General features: G+C 44.3%; 2 protein-coding genes across 2 annotated transcripts in view; one reads left to right on the top strand and one right to left on the bottom strand.

Annotated features, from left to right (window-relative positions):
• The window catches only part of Arl5 (ADP-ribosylation factor-like 5), a 37,014-nt gene extending 20,791 nt beyond the window's left edge, over positions 1-16,223 (top strand). Inside the window, exons 4-6 of the mRNA XM_065445724.1 lie at positions 5,480-5,563; positions 6,863-7,014; positions 14,878-16,223. Coding sequence (XP_065301796.1) covers positions 5,480-5,563; positions 6,863-7,014; positions 14,878-14,929 — 288 coding nt within the window. The 3' untranslated portion in view covers positions 14,930-16,223. The remainder of the gene's footprint in view (positions 1-5,479; positions 5,564-6,862; positions 7,015-14,877) is intronic.
• A 5,447-nt stretch (positions 16,224-21,670) lies between these two features.
• On the bottom strand, positions 21,671-25,743 carry PIG-G (phosphatidylinositol glycan anchor biosynthesis class G). The gene has a single exon (XM_065445723.1). The coding sequence runs from the start codon at positions 24,924-24,926 to the stop codon at positions 22,257-22,259; it is 2,670 nt and encodes an 889-aa protein (XP_065301795.1). The 5' UTR covers positions 24,927-25,743; the 3' UTR covers positions 21,671-22,256.
• Positions 25,744-27,151: the final 1,408 nt, after the last annotated feature.

Below are 27,151 nucleotides of genomic sequence, written 5' to 3' on the forward strand. Positions count from 1 at the left end.
ACTTAAATTGGCAACATTTGAGGAGCAAGCCACAATTGATGTATGAACAGTTGCAGCGTCATTAGACATCAGTCGACTATTGTCCATCTATTCGGATCACTTGCGACGTATGATAAACAAGTCGTCGTCTTCCAAGCAGGCCGTACTCAAACAAGTGCTCGCCTGCTACACATCAGTATTTGATTTTACTCAAGGCGAGCGTTCTCGGATGTTGCTGGAATCCCGCACGTACCACCACGTCAACACAGGGCAAGCTACTCCAATACATCAGAAACCCTATCGCATATCGCCCACAGAAAGAAAAGTGATCACCGAACAGGTCGACGACATGCTGCAGAAAGGGGTCATTCAGAAGTCTTGCAGTCCCTGGGCAGCTGCTGTTATATTAGTGAAAAACGGGGAAACAGGGGGAAGTCGAGAGATGGAAATTCAAAACAATGTGCAAAAACGAGAACAAGGTAAAAGCTGGAGCCAACATTTTGACAGGTGGATTTGTCTTCTTCAAGGTGACATGTGCTTTCCTCGCCACAGTACATATAGGTGGGGTTCTTCTAAAGGGCCCTCTCCCCTTAGAAGAACACCACCTATATATACTGTGGAGAGGAAAGCATATGTCGCCTTGAAAAAGACAAGTCCACTTGTCGAAACGTTCGCTCCAGCTTTCACCTTGTTCTCGTTTTGCTCACTAGAGGGCCCTTTAGAAGAACCCCACCTATATATACTGTGGCAAGGAAAGCATATGTCGCCTTGAAGAAGACAAGAAAACGCAACTCGCACTCGTCTTGTGGGCCCAAGACGTCGCCCCCACCTGGGAGCCACACTAGGCCTACCTGCCCTAATTTCCTACCCTGCAGTTGCAAATAAAGTTGTTTCTCTCTCTCTCTTCACCTTGTTCTCATTTTGCTCACTAGTGAAGAAGAAAGCCAACTCGTGGAGATTTTGTGTCGACTACCGCCACCTGAATGCCGTCACAAAGAAAGACCTGTATCCCTTACCACGCATTGATGATGCTGTTGACTGCCCTCACTCTGCATCGTACTTTTCGTCAGTTGACCTCTGGTTTGGTACTGGCAGATATCTATGCATCCGTCTGACATATGAAAGACTGCTTTTGTTACACCTGGTGGACTCTACGAGTTTAACGTCATGCCGTTTGGCTTATGTAGTGCCCTAGCAACCTTCAAGCGATTTATGGACTCCATCTTCCGTGGTTTCAAATGGGAGATTTGCATGTGTGATGTGATTATTTTCGGCCGAACTTTTCATGATCACAACCAGTGGGGCGGCGTTGTTTTGGACTGCATCCTACAGGCTGGCCTCGTTTTAAACTCTAAGAAATGTCATTTCGGTGAGCGTCAAGCCCTTGTGCTAGGATATCTCGTCGACAAGGACGGTATACGGCCAAATCCCCAAAATATTTCTGCTGTTCACAACTTTAAGCAGCCGAAGACAGTGAAAGACCTCAGAAGTTTCCTGGGCCTTTTTTCTTATTTTCACAGGTTTATTAAAGACTTCACCTAGCTTGCTTGTCCTCTGACTGACCTGCTCCACAAGGACACTCCCTACATATGGTCTGCTCAGTACTAGACTGTTTTCCAACAGCTGAAGTTTTTGCTCACCTCTGGACCACTTCTGTGCTGTTTCGATCAGGAGGCGTTCACCGAACTGCATACTGATGCAAGTGGTGTGGGCATTGGTGCCAAGCTTGTCCAGTTTCATGACAGACGCCAACACGTCGTTGCATATGCAAGCTGTACTTCGACGAAAGCAGAGAGCAGTTACACAGTCACGGAATCGGAATGCCTTGCCGTTGTTTTCGCCACCCACAAGTTCAGATCTTATTTGTATGGCTGCCATTTCAACATTGTCACCGACCACCATTCTCTCCGCTGGCTCGTTGGACTGCATTACCCAGCTGGGCGATTGGCTCGGTGGGCCTTGCGTCTTCAAGTATACGACTTTTCTGTTGCTTATAAAAGTGGTCGGTGCCACACAAATGCCGACTGCTTATCTCGTCTTCCCTCTCAGAGTGATGGTACTGATGATGACAATTTTGACGACTACTTAACTACAATGTCATTGGACTTTCCTGACTTTGCCATCTTCTAGAACAAACAATGTGACCCATAACTAAAGCCGATTATTGATGCGACCCACAGATGTCAGTGGGCTACCCCATTTGTGATCCGTGACGGTATGTTTTACCACAAGAATCATTCAAAGAACGGTGCTCTACTGCTGCTCGTCGTCCCAAAATGCCTGCGCCTTGCTGTACTTCGGGCTATGCACGACGACCTTACATCCGGTCACCTTGGATTCGCTCGAATGCTCCACTACTCTGACGTTTCTATCGGCCTAAATCGTGGAAGACAACCAAACAGTATGTTGCCAGCTGCGATCTCTGCCAACGCCACAAACAACCGACTACAGCTCCTGCAGGAACTCTGCAACCGGTTAGACTGCCGACTTCACCTTTTGAGAAAGTGGGTATACATTTACTCGGCCCCTTCCCTAAGTCGTCCATTGGCTGCCATTGGATAATTGTGTGCGTGGATTATTTAATACGTTATACAGAAACAATTCCACTTGTCTCAGCTACAGCATCCTATGTTTCTGGGTTTCTTCTGCATTTGATTATCCTCCACCACGAAGCTCCTCGTGTGGTGATAAATGATCGCGGCCGGCAATTCACCGCTGACGTCGTGGAAGAGTTGCTGCGCCTTTGTGGAACTCGGTATCGTCATTCCACGCCTTACCATCCACAAACCAACTGTCTAACCAAGCACACCAATCATATCCTCGTCAATATGCTTTCAATATATGTCTCAGCATATAAAAACTGGATGCCATATTGCCGTTCATCACATATGCCTTCAACACAGCCAAGCATGAAGTCACAAGATACGCACTTTTATTTCTCCTCTACGCTCGCCATCCTCAAAGTTTTCTTGACACCATACTTCCATTTTCACCTAATGACAATGCTTCTGTCATGCAGGTATTGTGTCGTGCCAAAAAAACGCATCGATTTGCCCAGCTCCGAAACCTATCGTCGTATGTTCATGCTAAGGCTTGCTACGACACACATCTGCCCATCAGATTCGCCACTGGTGACTTCGTGTGGCTGTGGACACCGGTTCAAAAAAGGGGACTTTGCCGAAAGCTTGTCTCCAAGTGTTCGGGCCCGTTTGTCATCTCTGATGTTTGAGTGAAGTGACCTATGTCATCGCTAAAGTGCAGCCGATAACTGCCGTTCATGCAATACTCAAGTTGTACACGTCACACGATTAAAACCGTACCATCAATGTGCACTCTGACTCACTTGGTGAGCTTCGTCTGCCCCAGAGGAAAATCTTGACGCCGCATCGGAGGAGCGTGGAAGAGAAAGAAGAAACGGCGCAAGGTTTTTGGGTGATCGGCTTGATCGGAGGTCATTATTTCGCTTGCAACTGCAAACACATGCTTTGATAATGTCAAATCGATGCATGTACGCTGCTGGGTGGTCGGTTGGGCCGGATTGGTATGGCATTGCAAGGGATATGTCGGCAACATGGAGCGCAATGCTACCTTTTCGATACCGACACATCCACATTGAGATTACTGATGACAACACGGGTAGTGTCATCGCAGCTAATTCACGTAAAATGATTTGCCATGATCTTGTCGGGACTATGAGTCATTGCATTTTTTGCTTGGTTACAAGGGTATGAGCCGGTAATGATGAGCCGGTAATGATGGTGCTGTTCTGTATGTTCCATGCATGATTAGAAAGAATTTAAGCACAGTTCGCTTCCTTTTGCTGAGGGCTTGTAGTCTCTGCCTTACGGGGTGATGAGCCATTGCATTTCTTGCTTGCTTACGGGAGCATGAATGCTTATGGGGGTATGAGCCATGGATGATGATAGTTTTTGTTCACGAAGAACTAAAATGCACGGAACCCTACCCCCAACTGCCGGTGCTGTGGCATTCACCTGGCTACACTTCCGCATATGCTGTGGTAGTGCCCAGCACAGTACACACACATTAACACCACAACCCTTTCGTCGAGGCTGCATGAGGCTCTGCGTAGCTCTGCCCTCGACGTCCCTTCATGGGAGGCTTGGGCCCGGCCATCATAAAGTGCTGGTTCTGCAATGAAAGATTATTACCCCCCCCCCCCACTAGCCATATACAGCTTCCCTGTAGGAAAGCTATCTACTTAGATTCGAATAAGTATGGTCTCTCTCTCTCTCTCTCTCTCTCTCTCTCTCTCTCTCTATATATATATATATATATATATATATATATATATATATATATATATATATATATATATATATATATATATATATATATATATATATATATATATGCACACACACACACACATACATACGTACACATCTTCTTAACACATGTATATGCCTTTTGACACAAACAAACGCGCACAAAAGATGTGTAACCGCTGAAAACTCGGCTCTTGCATCACACTGCGCTGCACTGCCGTGGTGCAAAGAAACTATGCATGTATGCTCCGTTGGCCTGCCATTTGCTGCAGTGTGTGCCATGCGGAAGTAACTCCAGAAAGTGTCATTTCACAACAGAAAAGCAGTAATAATGTGAAAGAAAACATTCACGTGTCATAATTGAGTATGAGAGAAAGAAAGAAGACAATTACAGTGTGTCTTTTTAAAAGTTGGCCCTCTGGGGCGCCTTCATACTGAAGATGGCAGCCAGGGCCAGAACATACTGAACGTCTCTTCCCTCACAAAAATTCCCTCATACTTATTTTGTATCTGCTGATGCAGTGTAAAACACATGTGCATCCTCGAAATGCTGATATATGTGAAACACTTACGTCCACTTTAATAGTCAAATACTTAACAAATGGAGTCACTGCAGATCTCTGCTTCTGTAATTGATTAGTCACTTTAGCATACCACTGTTGTGCACCTCCTTGCACTTTTTATTCCCACAGCATTACTAGTCTCCTCCATAATAATAAAACATTGTCTTGAAATGTGAAGGCTGACTGCCGCATTTTTTACCTAAATGAAACAAAGTATATCTGAGCAAAATTTCAACTATGCTTCTTAAAAGCAAAGTGGTTATCCTTGGTCACCTTTTCTTTCCTTCTTCTTCATTGTTTGCCTATTTGAGTGAAGATTATTGTGGTATTTAGTGTGAGAGGTGTCACTAATGCAGTCATTCTTGGTGCACTATCACAGTACTATACAATACAATGATAGCATTTTATTTCCATTGGAAGGATGAGACTGCTTCATAATAGAATCACAGACAGCATAAAAAGGCAACTTCTGCCAATGCTTGCAACTTGAAGTTGTGCTGTGTGGGATTGCAGTGCAGAATCCCCAGCCATGGCAGTGGATCTTGCTCTAAGCAGCACCTGAAACCCATAAAATTAGCCTGCCACTCTTGAATTTCATGTCACTTTTATGTCTATTGAAACCAGTGCTTACCTTTCCTCGTCTTTCTGCAGTTCCTCATAGTGGTGGTGGACAGCATGGATAGGGAGCGGCTACCATTGACGAAAGAGGAGCTCTGGAAGATGCTTTCACATGAGGTAATCTTATATGTCCTCTGCTGTTGCACAGTTGAGTATTGTTGCACTATTGCACTTTTGAATATTGTTGCACTATTTGGTGCTTGCTTAAAACAAGGAAGTTGCTTGTTTTGCGAGGTATGAATGGTAGCCATGTTTTTGCGAAGGGATCAGCTTAAGTCTTTTTGTGGTGCGCCTTCTCTCTGGCACTTGATTTGGAGGTTCCTTGGACACGACGTCAGGATAATTTTATTGCTTTAGCAATTATATGGAAGCTCAAGTCGCTTGTGCGCCATTGGCACCACCACCGCCATGTTGTTCTGACCTGCTGACGGCACAGACGTAGAGTGCATTTGACTGCGAAAGTGGCGAAGGGAAGTGGATGCACCGTCAGGGCCACACACCATTGCCGTGGTGGTGGAGCTAGGATAGTGTTGCACGCACACACACTATAAGCGTGCTAGTGTTTCTGCTGAGCTGCCGTCTGTATGTGCTAGCCATAGCAGGAACGTCAAGCTAACATTATCTGATATTTCACTAGGTGCTGACTAATGCGGACAATTTCCCCTCCGTTTCGTCTTGTGCACCATTGAGGTGAAATGCCTGCAACACCACTGGCAATGCTCATCACCGCACGTTATGAGATGCCTGGTAGCTGCCCGGGTGCTGTTCCTTCTGCCCAGCAGGAGATGCCCAGCAGGAGATGCCTTAGCTGCTGCGTTGCAACATCATGTCGCGCCTGCGTACAGTTAGTTAAAGCACTGTCCAAGGATGTTCAGCACAACACTAAACCTCGCTGTATTGCTACAGTTTTGCAAGTGGTTCATCAAATATTACGAAGAATTAATTCTGCTCGCGAAAATGCTTTGCTCTTGAATCTCTGGCCACACTCTTGAGAGTCTTCTTTCTGATTGTGATAGGACACCAGAGGGGTACATGTTTCGAGCAAACGCTTTCTGAAGGAGGTGAAATCAGCTACAGTAAGTTCACTAAAGAAGTTACTGTGACCAACGATGCTGTTCCAAGATTGTTGCTGCTTGTGTGCTGCATCTAAAGGCAAATTATCATCAATGAATTGTATATATATCCTGCAAGAAGTGCATGCCGAGGGCAATATTTTTTTTATAATGTCTGCTATTTACCTCCTCCCATCTTCTAGTGTTGTGACAATGAGAATTTGAGTTCACAGGCTGGTAGGTATGCAGAGGCGGTCTTTTGTGGAAAGAATTTCTTTTGTATTTTTAGTGTGTCACATCTCCATTTGGCCTCTTTAAGATTAACGTGTCAGTCACTCTCATCACCTGCCCTATGTGCTTGCAGGACCTGACCAAGGCAGCAGTGCTCATATTCGCCAACAAGCAGGACATCAAGGGCTGCATGTCACCGCGAGAAATCTCCGAGCAGCTCAACCTGACCTCCATCAAGAAGAACCGGTGGCAGATTCAAGCCTGCTGTGCGCTGACAGGCGAAGGGTTAGTTTTAGCTGTGCCAGCCAGTTCCAATTTCATTTGCAGAAGCTTTGCTTGACTGAATTTTCTATTCAGGAATGTTGTGAACCGTAAGCACAGAAATATCTTGTGTGGGTACATTTCGTCTTGTGCACATGTCTGAGATGCAAGCTTTCTTCCAGTCCCTGGCTTAGTATAGCTTGGATCAGGCTGAATTTGCATCTCCAAGTGAAAAAGTAAGAGTTTCATGTTATTTTTTTGTAGTTTGCTGCTTCCTGCCGTGTGTATAAACACTGAGGGGAATATAAGTGATGACATCCTTTCCTTATGGGAAAAGATACAGCCTAGCAGGCAGAGAAAACATTTTTTAATAGAACATGCTTTGATTTCATGTCAGCAAATTCACCGCTAATGTTGAGGCGCACATGTCCAGTGTCTTATCTGACTGGGCACCGGCGTGCTAGAACATAGGAGTGCACGCACTCCTCGGAATGTGCATGACCACGAAGAGAGCTTGGCTGGATGCATTGGGCGTAAGCAAGCCTTGATACAGGGTGCACATTTGTTATGGTTCAAAATGTTCTGTCATTTTTCTTGGCGTTAATTGCACACTCAAACTGCTGTAGCGCCTCCTGGCCAGCGCTGGTTCCCTAGGCACAAGGAAATGCGAGATTTAATTTAGGTGATTATGTGTGTATCTCACTGAAGGAATTGACTAAGCCAGGGTATAGAGAAAAGCTGTGAGGGCTTCATTGAAATCAATGTGAGCTAGTTGGAAAGGTGCTGAGTTCTTGACAATGTGAGTTGCAAATATAGTGCACACTACAAAGGTTTCCGAAATCTCATGCCAGCATGTGCAATCAACCATGCATGACTTCTGCATTTTTCCTACTGGATAACAATCAATAATTTATAATGTCTGACAGCCCAGTTGCGCAATCTGTTTCATCTTCTGTTGCATTATAACGAACATAATGGCAGTAACCGTTTTGTCATGCTTTTACTTTTGTTGTTGGCCCTAACTATTCACAGTACCTCTATATGTATACCGTAAAAACTGGAATATAGGTCGAACTTTTTTTAGAAAAACTACGGAAGTCTTGCAACAATGGGCGGATGAAGTAAACAGCCGCCTTCGCCATCACCATCAGCAGCGCGGCGTTGGTTCTTTATTCTATGGCGTGGCGACATTGTGGCACCGGCATTTTGCGTTTCCACTGTTGCAAAGTTATATTAATTAAAGGCTGCATTTTCATTTTGTTTTAAAATGAGCGGAAGCCGACCTCAATTCACCGTCACCTTCAAAAAAAAGGCGATTGAGTACGTGGAAGCCTACGGCAACATGGCGGCACAGCGCGAACTTGAAGTATCCGAAAATAGCATTTGGTAGTGGCGGAGGCAAAAGCAACGTATTACAACTTGCAGCAACCAAAAGAAAACGTCATTTCATGGCCGGATCGCAGCGGTCTGCAGAACTGGAAGGCACGGTTGCGGAGTTCATCCGAGAGCTGCGTGTAAGATCGCTGCCTGTTGTCGAATGCATTCGTTTGAAAGCGGTAGAGATCGCACGCGCCTGTGGACTGGACAGTGAGAAGCAATCGTCATCCGACTCTGTTCAAACGTGTTGCTCTGATTCGGAGTAGCGCTTGCGGACTTCATGCCCTTCTGTGTACTGTACACCCGACGAATTTTTAACAGTATCGCGCGACCGTCGATCTGCGTGTTTGTCAGCACCTTTTATCATCACGGCACGGAGCGGCGAAATAGCGAAAGTAAGGGCATGTGTACACATGCGCGTATCTCGTTTGTTTCGCTGCTCAGCGCCGTTAATACGGTGTTGACAAGCACGTGGGTCGATGGTCGCGCGATACCGCTAAAGACTTGGCCAGGTGCACATGCGAGCAGCATTTAAATAAATACTGTCACCATTGTGCAACCCGCTGAGTCGCATTTGTTTATAGGTAAGGGTGTCATGTCTTTCGGTACTTTCGCCACTGAAAAAGATTTTTTTTTTTCATTTTTAGAATTCGTTAGTTGGGGGATCGACCTATATTCCGGTCCGACCTATAGTCCGGTTTTTACGGTAGGTAGTTGTGTTAGGCGGGTGACTACTGCACCTTTCATACTGAATTCAACAGTGGGAACAGAAAACGAGCACGGACAAGACAAGATGAAGCATCTTTCTTGTTGTAAATTGCAACATGATAGGACAAAAGAAATTGTGAAACTTTGTTGCACATACGGACTGGCAGCACCTATCACTGACAGGATCAGTCATCACCAGCCACCGCCTTCCCCTCCCCTTCCTGTCTAGGCTTTGTCCACTCGAGAGTTGGCAACCCTAGTGTGGCCTGAGAGATTATTTTCTGAAGTGTGGTGCAAGGATAAAGCTCTATTTTATATATATATATATATATATATATATATATATATATATATATATATATATATATATATATATATATATATATATATATATATATATATATATATATATATATATATATATATATATTTATATTGCAAGGCTCTTCCGCTAAACTTTGAATATGTGGTTTGGATAACAGAATAAGGGAAGTTGGTGTTGCCTCCTATGTTGATGAATCCCTTGTATTAGGCTCCAAGAAAAAAATGTGTCCTTTCGACGAAAATTGGGCATGGTTAGCCAGAGATTTCTGGAGCAGCTCATTTAACACATTAGGAAACAACCCTTATAAAAACGAATGTGTGGGTATAGGGACATCTTTTTCTAGAGGCCATCTGGGCAGCAAATGTTATGGTGCCGCTGTCAGGCAGAAGTGGGGAATGAGTGTTACTCAACGAAGTGTTGTCAGTGTTTGGACCTCAATAACAGATGCTGACTTCAAGAGGCAATTTACACAATTCATTTGGCCATCGCTGCAAAGCAGACTTCCTCATATGGCTCCAGTGGAACAGCAGTTTCATAGCAGTGCGAATTTCGCATTATGGTGTGGCTTCGTTGCAATGCAGCTTATGCTGCTGTAAAGCCATATTGTAAGGTGAAATTTGCATTGCCGTGAAGTTGCATCTCAAGGCAAAATCCACAAATAATCTGCTTATTCCAGGAGCTTCTGATTATTGGTTATTTTGGGCAATCCCTGTCGAGTCTGACTAATCCGTCGGCTACTCTGTATCACCCTTTATTAGAATGCATACTTAATTCATTTTTGTTGGGTCCTCTATCTGGCACCCTCGCCTTATAATCCAATAAATACAGCAGGTGTAAGAAACATGAGGTTGTTTGCATTATTGCATTCTTAGGGCCTAGCATTTAATTGTAACTGGAAGCTGCCACCAAATGTCCCTTGGTATCTGTTTATGAATGATGACCAAGATTTGTGTGGTACAGCAAATGGTCTTTGGCCTAGTGTGACTTGTGCATCTTAATTTGCAGACGCATTATGGTAAACCGGTTTGTATCAACTTAGCAGAGGACCTGGCAGAATGCACACAAGTGCTGAACATACACCAAAATTTTATCTCAGTACATTTATGTATGGCTTATATACATATAACAAGAAAACAGAGCAAGAACTAGAGAACACAGTGAACAAGAAAACTAAACCAGAAACCTGGTAAAGAAGGCAACCAGATAGATGTAACAAGCCCAAGTGATTGCAGCCTACCCACACTTAAGGCTGAACCACTTTTCTGGCAGTACACTCTTCTACATTTTTTACAGGCTGCAATCACTAGGTAAGTCTTATGTCTTGTTGGTGCATTCTTTGTCGTATTCCTGGTTTCGTTCTCTTGCTCCTTGTTATTTTACATTTTGATTTGTTTTTTCGTTAGCCACATCTGCAGTTAAGCGATGCACAAAACATACTCAATTATCAATAAAATTTATTGAGGTTCACCACCGATCTGCGCCTTCTTGTGTCCTGTAAGTTAATGTTCATTTGTTTGCCACCATACTGAACCATTGCTCCCAGAGCTGCACCTTGCTTGTGAATACAGTAACACTTTCTGTATTTTGCCAGCGCTGTCGCCAGTGTTATAACAAGGTGGCGAAACAACAAGTTTATGCTTATGATGGCAGTGACAATGTGCAGCCTTCAGACTTTAATTAAAAATGAATCAAATTCTCATGCTGTAGTGGGGGACTCCAGGTGTTGATCACTTGGGGTTTTTTAACATGCAACTAAATCTATGTGCATGAGCATTTTTACGTTACACCCTATCAAAATGCGGCCAGCATCGAATCTGTCACCTTGAGCTCAGCAGTGCAACGCTGTAAACACTGCCCTGTCTATCGCGGTGGGTGCAGGCTTATCCAAAAGAACATTTATTTCATGTGCTAAGGTAGTCACAGAAGAGTCACATCACAAGTTTTTGGGACTCCGAAGAAACGCTTGCATCGCAGGACAAACTGGCAAAATGGGAGGGTTCGATGGCCTAGGCATAGGCCATCACCGTGTTTGTGATGGTTGAGGAATCGTCATAGAAATGCAGAATATAAAACAGTGGCCCACGCGGAGGATGATGTGCTGCAGTCTGTATACAGCAGGGTGTTGCATGTGCTTGCAAATCCTTCTGCAGCAGTACCTGTTCAGTTTTTTAATGCTGCGCACGGTCAGCTCAGCTGCAGTTGTAATCGCACTGTACTCGCAAAAAACCTATAGCATTGAAACTCCTGACATCCTTTCCGGTTGTGCTTGGTGTCATTTGTGACGAGGCAATGCTTCATGTGACAACGACATTGAAAGAGGGAGGGAAATCCCTCTGTTGAATCTACAAACCAGGGGACGAATTCACAAAGCTTTTAATTCATAAGTGATGTTCGCCATTGGCTGGCCACGCATATCATGACTGGTTGGCAGCTGCTCTTACAAACGTCTCTAGCACGCAACCTTTTTTTTTAATATGGGTCCAGTTATGTGCACAATTAATAAATATTTTTATTTAGAACTGAAAGGAAGTCAGTGTGGTACAAATTTGCTCTACTTGGTGCTGGTACGAGGCCGTCTGTGTAGGTTCATTTAACTGTAACTTTGTGAAAGGGTTAACTAAACTAGGAGAAAACACAGCCTCATTAGCTGCTTTTTGGGTGCACTGTGACATGGCCATGAAATAATTCCTCTCCATCAACTATGCACCAAACTACAAATTAGTTCAAAAACTCGTAATGTGATAAGCATGTTGTGATAAGATATAACTGATGTCTGCTCAGAATCCTTCAAAGGTGTCCTGAACCATCCCTTAGGCTTGCTGAAAGAAAACAATCCACGAATAGCATACGCTGCTGGGAACATCTCAGACAAATTTTGCAGTAGTGCGCAATGTGTGGATCTTGCAAGAGAAGTGCAGAGTCACCTTTCTCTTAAACGCTCTCTCTTAAACATAAGCCTGCTCCTCACTCTTTTCTGGACACTTTATTTTGTAATATAGATTCCCATACATGGGCTGCTATTGGCCAGTAGCTGACGTCAATCAAGAAGGGTGTTTGCATCAGTGCACTTCTTACTACGGTTACTGTGCATATTTACTGACGCACTTTAATAAACAGGCTGAAGTAAATGAAAGTCTCCTTTGGAGTTTTAATAATAATTACATTCTTCCAGAAAAATCAGACTATCGTCTGCTCACGCTCGGCCACAACTGCCCTGCTTATTGTTGTTGTAGCCATCGGGTCTTGCTCATTTCAACTGGTTTTGAAAACTAAAGAAGCTTCGAACCACACAAAACTTAAGGTCAGACCACAAGCACACTTGCCAGCGCGCTCACTCCTGGCTGCTCCTGGGTAGACGCCTAGGCAGACTTCACCTCGTAATGAGAGCGTTTCAAAATGCACAAGATGTACGTGGCTACTATCTGTCTGTCAAGCTGGTACAGGACGAAGCCAGTCCATACCACGTGGCACAGCCAGACAGGAGCTCATGAGAGCAGCACACACTCTAGCCCTGTTGTGCACAAAGCAAACGCTGCAGTTGCATGTAGCTTGCGGTCTGCTACGTAGCATAGATTCCATGGCTGCGACGGTGTGCTTGCGACGAGTCCATTGGCCGAGTGCACTGCAGTGTTTAGTGCATCGTAGGTGCCCTAATCTAAAATATTTGCATCTGCATGAACATCCAAAATCAAATTTGTACTGCGTACCATGGTGATGTTCAGTAGGCAGAGCGTTGTTGGCATACCCTGCACCAACGTAGCCTTCGCAGTGCAAATCATTGAAGATGGAGCAGAAGAACCACAAACAGTATGTTTGATTGCCAATAACTTCGCTTCTGCTGAACGCATTGAAGATCTTTTTGCGGCAAAGCGTTTCTGAAATAGTCTAATTTACTAGGGTGGTTGCTTGGGCTAGTTGGTAATTCATGATCAAAAATAACGGACAGCGCGAAGGACAAGGACAGCGATAGATGACATACACAGCGCTGTGTATGTCGTCTATCGCTGTCCTTTTCCTTCGCGCTGTACATTATTTTTGATCATTAGTCTAATTTAACTTCAAAACCATTTCTCGACTTCGATAGAAAGTGGCTCAGGACCCCTTCAAAGCTGACACGGCATTTTGGTGATTTGTACAGACAACAAAGTCTATATTGCAGAGGCACGATATGTTACACTCGACAAATAACTGAACAATAAGATAACAGTAATAGTCTAGAATGTCTATAATTCCAACATGCCTAAGCACACATGTACTGTCCTGCTCACCGGTAGGTCGTCATGGTTGCCGTAATGGCTGGGATCGTGGGCGCTCTACTGGGCAGTATGAAGTCCAGCACCTTTTGAGGTGGCTAGGACGTAGGCATCCATTGTCACTGGCATCTGCACGCTCGCCACTGGACTGTGACACGTCAGTAGGAGAGGTGTACTGGCATAATGCAAACACATGAGCAAGAAACATGTGACAGGGTCTAAGTTTAGCCCTTCTAAGTAACGGAACGTGCATGTGTGTGTCGCTATAACTCTGTTGCATGCTGTACAAAACAGCATCCTTCGTAAGGGCAATGCATGTCACACAGGTGTGTATCGTATCGGCCTGTATATATTAGTCCCTCACTGGTCTCTCAAACATCAACAGGCAAGGTGCGCACTCATGTAAAGCAGCCTACCGGCGCAACTAAATGGTATTAAATCTGTTTGTAAGGCATTTAGCACTGTGGCCTTCAAAAGCAAATTAAAGTATGTCTGTGTGCCTTGGGTTACAGTGTATTCTATTTCATGCGTAATATTAAGGACACCAGATATACAACGGCGCGTGCCACATTAAGGTAGAAATAAACTACTGTTCGCCGAAATAAATTTGTGGGCAAGGCTGAAAAAGATTATTTTTTAAAACATTTAATTCTTCTTTATTCTGAACTGTTATGAACCTGAACCGAATCTGAAAAGTTTTAGTTTCGATGACCTGGTACTATACAGTGATAAAAAGCTCTACTAAATGCTCTACAGATGTGATCTTATTTGCGACTGCCAGAATTGGAGGCAAGCTACATTTTTATGTGTTATAAAATGTGATGAGCATTTAAATTGGGAGTGCATTTGATTCCGGGGCGCATACAAATCAGGTAAATACGTACTGCCAAATGAAAATGTGGTGTGTTGAAATGAAGCAGTGGTACTGGGTAATTCGATCAGTTTTGTCTCTCCGGTCAGCATCAAATTAACGAAAGTCAGCTAGAATAACAGAACGTAACAGCATTAACAGAGAGTAGTAGTCTGGTTACGCGTCAGTTTAGAATTCGTCATAAGACATGTGCAGAGGAACAGTGATCATTGCCTTGCTCCTTGTTTCTCTGCTATGGTTCTGTTATGCATTCTGAACAAGCACAGAGACTTTACTTTTATCAACAGTCGTGATTGTAAAGTCGTGATTGATTGATAGTCATGTTATGATATCTTCTGCTTGCTTCCTTGCAGCTTATACCAGGGGCTGGAATGGGTGTATTCACAGCTGAAAAACAAGAAGTGATAGCAGCTGTTCCCGTAGAAAACCCAAGGACAGACTATGTGCTGTGATATGACCTAAGAGGGCAGCTGCGCAGCATCCGCTGCCTCCATCTCTCCAGTCTTCGAACAGGGATGGCAAGTCATGGAACGACGGCATGGCCCCCCCGAGTGCTGCGACATGCTTCCTCTGGAGGCTGTTGTTGTGGATAGACTGCCATTGCCATGACAACGTATGTTCTAGGGTGTACCTTGCGAACACAAGAGGAGCGACGGCAAGCAAACAGACTACTCAGTGGTGTGACCTGTGGCCCTGTCCTACATCGACCGTGTGACATTGCCATGGTGCTTTGGTGTTTGCACAAAAGAGTGCAGAAGCCTCAGCGGCACATGACATTGCGTGCACGTGACTTACTGCTACATTGTCAACATGTGTACATAAGAAGAGAAACTTCTCGCTTGTTTTTACTGAGCAAAACTGTTTATGCTGCAAGTGATAGTTTCTTGTCTTAGGTTTCCCTGTGCCACAGACATGGCATGCATGGCAGCGTGCTCTTTTGTACACATGCATGCACATCTGTGCCATTCTTTCTAGGTTATTTTGTAATTATTTTGCTTATGGCCATCTTACGGCCCCCCCTTTTTTTTTCTTTACTCCCTCCCTTTTCGTTTTAATGTATATGTGCTTATAGCTTGCATCTGACTGCTGTTTGGATGCTGATCATTTTTGGCTTGTTTTAAGTAGGAGCAGTAACATGCTTTACCCATTTGGGACATGACGTTTAGACTGGCTCATCAGGTATCCACGCTAGCATCATTGTGTGCAGTCCTGTTGTACATAGTCGTTTTTAATAAGCATACTTCACTGAGCATTCGTTTTTTAAGATTACTAGCTTATTGTTTACCTCATCACCTTTGTTTCACAAAGCAAACATCTATAGTATTCAACAGTAATTAATGGGAATTGTAATAAAAATTGATTTTGACAAGCAAGCCTCTTATGATTTGCAAGTTTCATTTGCACTATCACAGTTTCACCGTGCATGTACAGAAATACAAAAAAAGAAGATAAATTTCATCATAAATTACGATAAGCATAAAAGCTCTAATAGCAATGTATTGTATGTACAGTACAAGTGTTTTTTCTCATGACGCACTAAGAAGCACCCGAGACCTGTGCGCATGTGTTGGTGCTTACAGAGTCATGCATATTGCATCACTGTTTTACCTTTCAATGCTTTGTAATCCTGTGCAGTTCTGTGGGGAGCTAAAGGTGCAGTGCTCCAGTATGCTATAATATAAAAATCATTTGTGCTCTACCTGTTTTGCATTCCTTTGTCGAAACATTTCTTCAGCAAATAATAAGCAGCTTAATGCATGAGAAAATTTTGGAAAATAGGTTTGCTGGTGGTGTGTGCCTGTAATCTAACACCTTCACATCCTGTGTTCTCATGCAGGCTTTGCAAAAAGCTAACACCAAAGGCAGTTAAATACAAGTAAGGTTTAGCTGGTGCATATGTGTTTTGACATTACTGCATATTTGCGAAATACCAGCTACGAAATGCAAATCTCTGTGCTTGTAGGGACTTCTTGTAATGCCTTGTTCAAGCCAGAATGTAGTATAATGTTTTCGTCATGCAAAGCATCCTGGCAGGTAAATGTCTGACGCTAGGGAGTTCATGCCACAGTGAAAACTTTTACATTGTTTGATGCAAGTACAGAGCCATAGGAAGCAATAACAATCCTAAGTGGTTTGTTTGAGCATTGTGTCACCAAATGTCGCCAGGAGCACTGTTTTTCATGCTTCCGTGCCAGTGTTCTGCTAAAGCAGTATTGCAAAAATGTAAAAAGTATATGTAGTGGCTAGAACTCTCCATTGGTTACGCATGGAGAACGTAAAAGCTGTGTCGTAAACCCTTAAAGAGCTCGTCACCATGACACATAGAAAATTTTGGTTATATGCTTGAAGTTGTTACGTGCCCCCTTGGGAGCGTTCTACCACACGAATTTTTCAAATTGGTTCATTAATAGCCGAAACAGAAATATTTGAGTGCTGCGAACCCATGATTTCAGGAGGCGAGCATCATCGCCAACATAGGCACTTTCTCTACTTGCCCCATCAGCCTCCAGTAGTGAAATTACTTTCCTGCGTTCTCCCATACAGGAGCTCGAGGATCGCGTGACGCATATGTCACAGGCTCTGCCTTCTTTTTTTTTCCTCTCTCTCGCTTATTTGCTGCGCGCCACATTTCCGCTGACGGTGTCGTATGCAAGCTGTTGCATTAGTTTCGTTTCGTGCAGCACACGATTTTGCACGCTGTGCATGAGAACCCCTGGCTAGCGGTGTAAATCAGTGCTACTCGAACAATGAGGCAGACGCAAACGGATCGCAAAGCATGATCGTGTGCTGAAGCATGGTAGAAAGTAATAGTTTTGCTGTAGGAGCGCGCGACTGAACGACATAGAAACAAGCAGGCGAAATGGTAATACATCTCTCTTGGTGTGGTACAAAGTAAAACAAAAACACGCAGACATTCGGTTTGTTTTATTTCTCTAAACTTAATTTGTCTATTGAAGCATCAGATTACACGAATAACAGATGTTGCCTTGAATAATTTTCGAAGTCATGTGTTGCTATGAGTGACATCACAGCACAGACACACATGTAGGCGCACTTGCGCATATACGTCGCCTCTGGCTAGGAGCGCAGCACCCGCGAGAAGGGCAAATGGCGTTTGGTTTGAAATTGTGGCTTTTTCCACGGCACATAGCGATGTAATGCTTAGCAGACATGATTGTTAGCGTGCATTGTATGCACTGCACTTGTCAGCTCAAGATGGCCAGACCTCGTAAGGAGCCCTTTAAAGGGCACCTCGCAAACCTCCATTGCTAATTTTTGTTATGTAGCTTTATAAGCCACCGTCTAGGGAATGTTATACTTGAATAATTTTTCAAATCTGTTCATTATTGGAGGAGATTGAAGAAATTGAACTGCCCTGTTACCATGCCACTAGGAAGCAAGCGTTACTGTAAACAGACACACTCTCCCTCTTTGCCTCAACTAGCATCCCCAAGCATCATTCCTTCCCTGTCTTCTCCCATACCAGAGCCGAGGGACTGCTCATGTTCATGGTCACGTAACCAGCCGTGCCTCTTTTTTTTTTATGCTGCATGACGCATCACCAGTGGCAGTATTGCATGTTCTGCATTGGATGATTAACCGCAGTTGCTTACTGTGGTTCATGATCTTGCAAGCAGTGTGTATTGCATATAGGCATTTGTGTATGTGGCCTTGCCTCTCACTGAAAACATGGGCCTTCTTTTGAAATATTAACGATTTTCGTGCCTCACAGCTGCTTCATGCTTCACAGACACGATCACCACCATTGATCTAGGTGCAGCGCTTGTTTGTTTGCAATGCCCAGACATGGCGGGGGGCCCTTTAACAGCCGCTTGCTGTAAAATGTCCTTTTGCCTGTTGGCGCTAGTGTGACTGAAAGGTGCTGTTGGAGACACACTATGACTTGAAGAAAAGTGCTACCTTAGAACTATAAGACTGTAACAACACTTTTGATTAACCCAAACTTATGAGACATGCTTTAGGTGTTGGAAGAGCAAATGGGAAGGTGTGCAGTTGCATTAGCAGACATGGATTGAAAGGGTGACTGTTGCCACCCATCTGGAAGGTTCTTGTGACGCTCCCCTATGCAATACCAATGATGAAATGTGCAGTGTGATTAAGCACTGCGCGTTTGTTAAAATGTGGTTGCTCATCGCTGCACATTCATGTAGTTTGCAAAAAAATTTGTTTGCCCTAGGTTCAGAATTTTTGTTCAAAATTTCATGACGACTGACCATGTCCATGGGCGCTGACTTTCTATTTTCTGTTCTGTACACAGCAGTCAATGTTATGAAATATACAGAAGACTTCTCTCACTGCTCGACACTTGCAGCCACATGCAGCCAGTTGCAGTCACACATAAAAAAAAAAGAGAGAGAGATGGAGGTATAAGCCACGTAATTCAGTGTAACATGAAGTCTAATACTTTTAGTGACAAAATATGGCGTGTTTATTACATAAAAAAGCATAGCAGATCTGAGCCTAATTACCACCAAGTGAGCAGAATGTCAAGTACATTTCTGTGACCAGCGGCCACAGAGCACCGCTTGTAACGGAAGTGGAGCGCGCTGCATACTGGAAGCACAAAGGTGCAGAAATGTGTAATTTTAGGTGACCATGCGTCCATAAGTCATAGATGTAGGACATGAAGCCAGGTATTTGTAAAAAGCATTGCACATTAAAAACTCTATTGCGAAATGCATGGAGTGAGACTCCTATGACCGCTCTATACTTGCACAGCTTCTACAACATTGCCTGCTAAGTATGAAACAGATTAAAAGTCAAGGAAAAAGAAGAAACCACATTAATTATTATTTTAACGTGACATTATGCTGTAAACTGAAACCACAGCTGTGGCAGATGGAAGTGACTCATTGAAATACTTGTAAAACAATGGCCTACCTGTCGTAGAGTAGTGAGTCACATTCACTACTAACAGCCTGCTAACAGCACTAGCTTACAAAATACTCGTGTCGGTGCCATCCTATGTGCTGTGCCACTTCGCATTACAGGTGTGCGGGGAAGTCAACTTTTTTATTGACTTACAAGTTGTTTGCAGGACTGCGGAAGCTGCAGGACTCTTTAGCCAAAAAGAAGGCCGAATACCCCGCGAGACGTGTTCGCCTGCACCGCGTCATCTGCTGAATGGCTCAGCAATCCGCAGTGTATGACAAACATATGCAAAGGTACTAACATGTCGCGTATCACTGTAACATATCATCTACCAAGCAAAAATATAACTCTCTAATCCCATCAATAGTCGGACAGTTACGCCCAAAACCATATTCCGCTGTGCAACGATATTGCCTGTGTACGCCTCGAACCTTCGAAGGGCAGTACTGCAAACAATTTGATTTAGGGTTTGCTTTCTTCTATATTTTTGAAGTCCAGTTGTGAAATCCGGTGCATAAAAGAAGAAAAGAGAAAGTTGCACATTTGTAGCATGGTTTTTAAAGTGGTTGCCGGAAAAAAAAAAGTGGCTTCGTGCATGTTTGCAAATATACATTGTTGTCTAGAATGAAGTTGTTTGCATGCTTATACAATATTGCTCAACTGCATGGTTACACAATTTTACACAAGTTGCACACTAATTAGCTATTCCAATCGGTTCCCGCATTGGAACCAGCAACTTCCAGCAATAATGTTCCTTGTGGGGCAACTTGCTTCGAGAGTTCAGAGTGCCACAATTTGCTTTCAGTGCTTCTTCTTGTAGACAGTCGACATGCCCCATGCCACTGCATGTCTCCAGCCTGGCCTTTTGAAGTTTTCCCTGTTGACCGATCTTTTGGTACTTTAATACAGCCTGTGTAACTGTGCTTATTCTTTACTGCGAATACTGGACATAGCACGCAGAGGCTTTGGCACTTGTTTAAGGTGCATGGCTAGGTTCTTTTCTTTCAGAAAGAAACTGATCGAGCATGTTCAATCAATAACGAGGAATATATCAGATGTTCCCTGCCTTGACAGTCATTTCTCCAAAAACCAAAAAGGATGCAGAGAGGAAACGGCAGTTTGGCTACTTGAAGTCGCACTTCGTAACCAGAGATGCATACAGTCAAACCTCAACATAACACAGGAAATCCAAAATGATTCTTGGCAACATCAGCAAGCGAAGAATGTGCGCATGCAATAATTATTGTTTACAACAGAAGTACCACATTCACTCAATTCTAACAGACTTTTTTCCCATAAAAATTAACCAAAATGTGACATGCGTGTTAGAATAGAGTAAGAAGCCAAAAATACAATAGGTGGTATTGAAATCCCGCACCCTCACTTTCACAGACCATGCATTGCCAAACATAAGTACCAGAAGTTCCTGCAAGCACCACAAGTTTTCATTGGATGCCATCTAAGCTGGTGTCGAGATCGCACCTCGTTTTGAAATTTTCTTTTTCCAATTGGGCACAAATTGCCGTTTCACTCCCTCGGAATGAAAATCTTGTGAGGGAACAATTCAGGGCATCGCATCTTCCATTTCTCGTTGTGGAAAGTTGGGTGCACATTACCACTGAGGGTGCATTAGAATAAAGCAAACTGCATTCTTGTGCTGCATACGACTTCATTGTAATGAGGTTAGATTGTACTTTTGCTTCATGTTTACAGAGTGATGGTTTTCCCATGTAGCGTGGCCATCATTGCTGCTGACCTCAGCACCAGCAAACTTTACAATAATTTCTTTAGTGTGGTATAACTTCAAGAGGAGTGAAAAACAAAAGGCAGATATTTTTATATTTCGGATTTTTTTCCATTTCAGTGCAAGCGAATTCTTTTGTTCATGCTTTTCGGATGCTTCACAATTTCATATACAATTTATCAAAAATTCTGAGCCTATTTAGTACAAGCAACATTTTCGTTGCTTGTACTAAAAATGCAAGTGATTAAGATAAGGTTTCATGTATCACAGTACATGTTGCAACTCATTTCTCTAAATAAAATGACAACACATTAAGAGCAATGAAATGAGTACATTTTTTGGGGATAAAGACAGAGTTAACGTAGTGCACATACCCATAAAGCTACAGTACTTGCTGGCACAATTTATGTTCATTTAACTCATTTTCCTATGGAAACTAAGAAGGTGTCCTTGTTGAGGTATATACTTTGTGTACAAATGTGGAGTGCGATTCATTGAAGACAAGGATGTTTGTGGAAGCTTTTATTCATATATTTTCCTTCCAAGGGCTTCTAAATCTGTCAACTGCAAGGCAGAATCACTAACAAGGAAATATTGCATGAGAAAATGCATTTCATCACTATCTGTGTATCATCACAATTTGCATAGGCAGTATGTGCAACTACACTACAGAAACATTTTACGATTCAGAACCCTGATATTAAATTACCCCTGAAATTTGGGGTAGTGGGTTACTAGACAACACACTTTCAAATTCAGAGATCTTAATTTTCAGCTAAGACAATGGTGAGAGTCATTTGGAACGACTAGCATTATCTTGAGAACTCACTACGTTTCTGTAAAACAAACTAATGGGAAAGAACTCGTGAAAGGTGTGATCCACATCAACACACATAAGTTTGATTAAGCTTTACACAGCCTTGTGACCGTAAGATTTAAATCCTGGGGACCTTAGTAAATACATGTGCATAGTACAAGTTGAAGGAAGCTTGTCTTATATTGTGCCAGGATTGACTAGAATAGTAGCAGCGGGTGGAAAGGCTGAAGAGCAGCACTTTCAAACCTTGAAATGTCTTAAGACGGTGACAGCTCTGCTCAACAAAGCAGCACAGCTGTTACAAAAGTAATGACAAGAACCACTATGGTATGTGCTGCTTCATATATGAGCTTTGGGCTGAACACAGTCAGCACAAAGAGGTGATACCTCTGGATCACCATCAACACCAAGTACCAGGCAGTGGTGGATAACTTGGCCAACAAGAACATGCAACACACCAGTAGCCGTGTCCTACCATGGTCCCGCTTAAGGCCTTGATTTTGGGGCTGCATGAACCGCTTCCAGAACATAAGCAACCAGAAGATGAGACTACTGTACGTATGAGATACCATCAGGAGACCAACTAGAAGTGGATTATAACTGCCCACGCCAACATAGCCAGCTGAAACGCTTATAGTGGACAGCTTGTTGGAGTTTCCCTGATGAAAGTGGCAGCACATGCCAAACCAAAGGTACAGCAGTGCTCTGTAGATCGCAGTCAAGGGAAGCTCGCTTAACAGATTGTTAACAGCATTCTCCAGGACAATGACAAGTGCAAACATGGGGACATTCTGAGGCACATGGAGGAGCAGGCATAGCAGAACCCATGACTGAATCACAGCTATCAGAAAGTCGCAGACGTTGCCCGAGCGGTACTGCTGGAAGACGCCAAGGACCACCAGAAGGGGCAGGTACCAGTAGAAGTTTTCAACGCCTTCGGCATCACCGTAATATATAAGCTTCATCTTGTACAGGCACAGGTCTGACAGTGCGAGGTAGAGGAGGAATGAAGAGAACTGCTTTCCTTGGCGCACAGATGTCAGGATGACTGCCACGATACCCGCAAGAATGAGAAATGCCAGTATGTGACGATGGCTGCTCTCGCCAAGCCAGTCTCCTATGTCGGGAACGTGGGCCCACTTGTCACCAGTACTGTTCCACGAGCGGAGTACCCTGAGAAGAGCCATGACGTTAAAGCCGTTTCTGAAAGTGAGCAGCGGGCTATGTACACTGAGGCGAGAGTAATAGAAGCACAGAATCAAGACAACAGTCGCTGTGACAAAGTACCATGTAAGGTGTTCTTCCTCAATAAAACTGGAAGACACAAAGCTGATTCCATGAAGGATCGTACAAGCAAGAATGAATAGCTGTGGGAACTCTGGAATCTCGAGACGGTGAAAAGGCCAGAATAAGAATGAAGTTGTCAGGGCCGTAACTGTGGCTGAGAGCAGTGACAGAAGGCCTGACCAAGTACCATTACTACAGCTCTGACTGGATGGGAAGAAGGCACACAATGTGGAGTACTCGAAGAAGGCTAGCATTGCACTTAGGACAAAGGCGGTCTGACGTATCTGGGGAATACGATGGCTATAGCCCTGAACCACAGATAACATCATCATGAATAATGTCAGTGAACCTTTCAGTGAGACTGATATGCCAGTCCCCACAAACGTCATATCAACCACGGTACTGGCACTTAGAAGGGCACTCTGAATGTCAGACATAATGTTCAAGAACAATGATTGTCTTGCTGCAGCTTCTTCCCGAGTGCTGTTCTGGTTACTGTAAGTTACATTAAGGAATGTGCATAAGGCTTCCTTAGCCTGCACAAAAAGCTTGCTGTCACTTCCAAACTCTGTTTGATACACAGTAAGCAACTGCTGCAGATTGTACTGTAGGAGAAACAGTCGCTCCGCAGTTGTGTAGTTGGCAGCACCAAGGACAGCTGGCACGGCAATTCCAAAGCTGCCCTTTGGAATAGGAAGACCCATGAGAAGGCTCAGTGTAGGAGCGACGTCTACTTGAGCCACTGTTTCTGGAGCTGCCGTCTGCCAGGGGTCAAGCATCCATCCACGCGTTGGGATCAGTATAAGTGGAGTCATAACTTCAAGTTCGGAGCTGCCACCATGGTTTCCCGCTGTGGTCATGCCGTGGTCTCCTGTAACCAAAATGAGGTGGCTCTCATCTGTTCTTTTGCTCAAGGACGCATGTATCACAGACAATATATCATCCATCTCGGCGAGCTTGCGGTCGACGAGTGGTGACGACGGGCCGTGGGAGTGGCCGATGTGGTCGAGTCCCAAATAATGCAGGACGAGGACGTCCCAGTCACGAGCCTCCATCTCGGATGGCACGTGCCGCGACACATTCCAGTCCACCTCGGTGTAGTCCGAGACGAAGAAGGACGTGGTGCCGTCATGACGATCGAAGTGGCCAGGTAGTATCCTTAGCCAGGTGTCGTCGCCGTAAAAGGCGACGCGAAGGCCTGCAGTGCGCGCCTGGTACACCCAGTTGTCCTCGCTGATGACAGCTGCGTTCAGGTTGAGCACAACGTCGCCGAAGCCTGGCACCGTGCCGGTCAGCAGCGTCTTGATGCGCGGCAGCGTCACAGTGGGCGAGTAACCCTGACAGCGGTATAGTGCCGCTCTGTTGCTTCGAAGCAGGGAAGCGACGAAGGGCATGGAGTTGGGGCGCGATGCAACAAAGTCTAGCCGGAGCGCGTCGATTAGAACGAACACCAACTTAAGCTTCGGTTTAGCGGCAATTGCTGTCGCCGGCTTGGCGGCTTCAGACACTCCGCATAATTCATAAGGATAATTTACTTCCTCTGCGGACGAGTGTCCTGCCGGTTTCTTTACAACACCGAAGAAGCCACACCCGAATAGAGCCAGCCCGATCATATAGGTGATCGCGACGAACCAGAGAATGCACCATTGCTTGGTGTACATGTTAGGTTCTTCCCGTTTTCCACTGCAATGAAGTATATATGGCCCCACACGAAGAAATCAGCTTTGCTTTGAAGGGATAAGACTGCTAACATACGGTAGTTCTGGCATTTTCATCCAACCGCTCATGGTGGGCTGTCTCTGGCCTGTAGGAGTACTATCGGTGTGTATGCACAACTGGTTTTTGTGTCTGTATAGCGCTAGTTTTCGTTCCACTACGCCGACTACAGCTTGACCGGCATTTTTCAATCGATGTTGCGCCGATGTAGGGTGCGAAAAATTGAGACGAACATTCCGTGGCGTTCATTTGAACACGTGCAATCATATGAGGCGCCACAAGTCTACAGAAATGAGTGATTCGACACACCGGTCGCATTTTCTAACTTCCGCGCTATCATCTTGAGAAGGGTGCATCTTCGTCATCTGCGAAGCTCGCACAGTCGAGGCGCGGACCATCAACCGCAGCCGAATCCGCCGAATAGAAATGCAACGTCAAGAGCGCAAAGCACGACGGAACTTCATTGTCAGTTGGCATCTGTAGTGCTTGTAGTACGAGACGTCAAGTCACAGAACACCTGTGGTAAAGTCACGAAATACAAACTTGTACATGAACCAGCTACATGCCCATGATCGGCATGACGCAATGGGTGTAACGACGGCCAACTCCATTGTGCACGAGATGCTCAGAGCCAAGTCAGAGCCATGCTCAGAGCATAGAGAAACTCAGAGCCACTCGGAGCATCACGAACATGATTACGAACCAACATACTCAAGGCGACCGGCTTGAGTATAGATCCATATTGAGGGCAATCCGGCACGCAGCGGGAAAACTAAAACAAAAAACAAATGAAGGAGCACTGGTAAAACGTGTCAGGAAGCGATACATAGACATCCTGTTTTTCAAAAACGCTTTCCAACATCGTACAACTCTGTCAAAACATTGCGTGTTCGGTGGCTGTGGTAACTTCCGAGATCGGAGACGGCCTTACTAGGTTGGCTAGTCTTACGGAGACGTGCGCACTTAACGCTACTCTGTTCTTGCTCAAATCTCGCAGAAAAGAGTAGCTATATTAACTCTACGAAGATCACATTTTATGGCTTGGATTGTTCGATATAATACTTGACCCTGTTAATGGTCTGGTTTTCCAGAAAAATAACGCCAGGTTGCATTCATCGATGTGCAAAATTAACAAGGCGTCTATGACGTCACGTGGTCGTTAAAATGTATACTATTATGGCCTTTGAGATCGGCTATCACTATTCGTTGGTGGGAGCGATGTGGCCATTAGCAAAGACGCAGGTGAAGGCAAATTTTTTTGTTGTTGAATATTAGACATCTAAGAGTGCCAAGTGCAATATTGAACGATCCAGGCCATAATATTCGATCTTGCCGCAAAATTTGAGCAAGAACAGAGCAGCGGTAAACGCATAATCATTTTTGAAATTATTATATGCGCCGAGAAGAGTAATGCCGCAGTCCCGGTTTCAGCGCGTGCTGTTGCTGTAGCACAGAAAAGCAACATTTTTATAGCTTTTACATATAAGCTTGTCCTACGTCTCACGAGTTGGCGTCCAGGTCGGGGTTGTACATAAATACCCATATTGAGATGTAGCCTGACCAACGTTTGCTTGGACGCTATTAGTTGTAGTGCATATCACAAGTTAGACTTTGCTCCGCGGATAAAGTTTTCAGCATAGAATATGATAGAAGGCCTGGCTAATTAGCATGAGCGAACCTCGTAGTAGTACTTTATGGCCAAGGCGGTTCAATGAAAACATGCGGAAGTGCTGCGTACGTGTTAATTTCCATCAGGCAGCAACAAGGCGACGATATCACAGACGTGCAACTGGTCCCTGATATATTCATAGGAACCTTTATGCTCTATATCCTGTTCAATTCCTCTGTACTTCGATACTTCATTGTACAAAATACAAAAGAGAAGGGGAGGGCAGCGAAATGGAGGAAATACCATATGTCGCAGAAAAAAAAAGAGAGAGAAAAAAATACAAAACGAAAGAAAGAGACAAGAACATGGATAGTGATTTTTTTCTCCTTTATTCTGTAGTTTCGGGGTGGTGAAATATGTGCAGTTTCCTGTCACCATCCATTATATATGTTCACTCGTGCTCCAGCCAGTTCTTGTTGTTTGCACATCTTTCCGTGGCGTCTTTTAAATCCCAGTGCTTTCTCTGCACTATACTTGGCACTAGTGTTCCTGTATATGTTC

The sequence above is a fragment of the Dermacentor albipictus genome, chromosome 1, assembly GCF_038994185.2.
Source record: "Dermacentor albipictus isolate Rhodes 1998 colony chromosome 1, USDA_Dalb.pri_finalv2, whole genome shotgun sequence".
NCBI lineage: Eukaryota > Metazoa > Arthropoda > Arachnida > Ixodida > Ixodidae > Dermacentor > Dermacentor albipictus.